The sequence below is a fragment of the Cynara cardunculus genome, assembly GCF_001531365.2.
Source record: "Cynara cardunculus var. scolymus isolate 2C chromosome LG 9, CcrdV1, whole genome shotgun sequence".
Lineage (NCBI taxonomy): Eukaryota > Viridiplantae > Streptophyta > Magnoliopsida > Asterales > Asteraceae > Cynara > Cynara cardunculus.
This window is the reverse complement of record NC_037536.1, coordinates 12,991,724-12,992,704: the sequence shown is the minus strand read 5'-3', so window position 1 is coordinate 12,992,704 and position 981 is coordinate 12,991,724. Positions and strand designations below refer to the sequence as shown.

Below are 981 nucleotides of genomic sequence, written 5' to 3'. Positions count from 1 at the left end.
GGTTGGAACGTCTTCTCTTCTCAGCTCTTTTGGAGAGTATACTAATAGGGTTCTACATATTTTCACAGTATCTATGAGAACTTTTTTAGGTGGCCATAAACATGTCTTACGTTACAATTATAAGTGCAGGCAAAGCCCTGAAATTAATGCTTGGATTGGCCCAATCCAACATGTCAAACACAATGTATTGTGAATCTATTGTCACATCACCTCCATACGATTAGAATCCTGCTCGACTTTATCATCAGCATTGTTAAATTTGCATCTTTTATTATGCTGCAAACACAAGAAGTCGGTATCTAAGCGCGAGAAACTCTTGAAGCTATTTTTTCTCGCACTAGTTTCTGATATTGTGAATCTTTGCACCAGATGCGCAAAATATGGAGATAATAGGTGAGAATACGTTGCAAAAAGCTCACCACAGGTGCCGGCGCAAGAAACACGAGCTTAGAATGGTGGATGCTGTTTGAGGACACACACTTTTAGGAAATGCAAATAAAAAGATCGTTGTAAGTTACCCGATAACAGTTGGTTTTTTTAATCATCCGTGCGTATTTTAACTCTTGTTATCGGTTTGTAAGGGTGAAGTGAAGGATTTCCTGCTATCCTCCAAGGGCTTATTTAGTTCATTTTTGTATCTATATGTAACCTTTATCCTGCTGATAAAGAAAGATTGGGTTGATTTATTTGTTCATTCTTATTTGTATATTTATTCAGGTAATGAAATTATTGTCATATCAGGAGTGAAAAAATACTTATGATGTTTAATAGGGTTAAATGCATGAAATAGCAACCTACTTTCATAAAAAAATTTATTATAGCATCCTACTTTTGTTTTTCTTTATTACAGCAATGTACTTTCAAATTATTTTTTATTAAGACATTGTACTTTAAAAAATCTATCCATAATAGCAATGGGTAACTTGTTACCTTTTAAACCGGTTAACTACAGCTTATTCGGTCAGCTATACATGACTGCTT

At 34.5% G+C, this 981-nt stretch overlaps 1 protein-coding gene across 2 annotated transcripts in view; it reads left to right on the top strand.

Annotated features, from left to right (window-relative positions):
* Positions 1–751, top strand: part of LOC112518386 — a 4,130-nt gene extending 3,379 nt beyond the window's left edge. The window contains exons 2-3 of one of the 2 annotated variants that reach the window (XM_025126060.1): positions 370–509; positions 582–751. In XM_025126060.1, coding sequence (XP_024981828.1) covers positions 370–470 — 101 coding nt within the window. In that variant the 3' untranslated portion in view covers positions 471–509; positions 582–751. Of the gene's footprint in view, positions 1–369 lie in introns of both variants that reach the window. The other variant, XM_025126058.1, reaches the window with a different exon arrangement.
* The last annotated feature ends 230 nt before the right edge of the window (positions 752–981 follow it).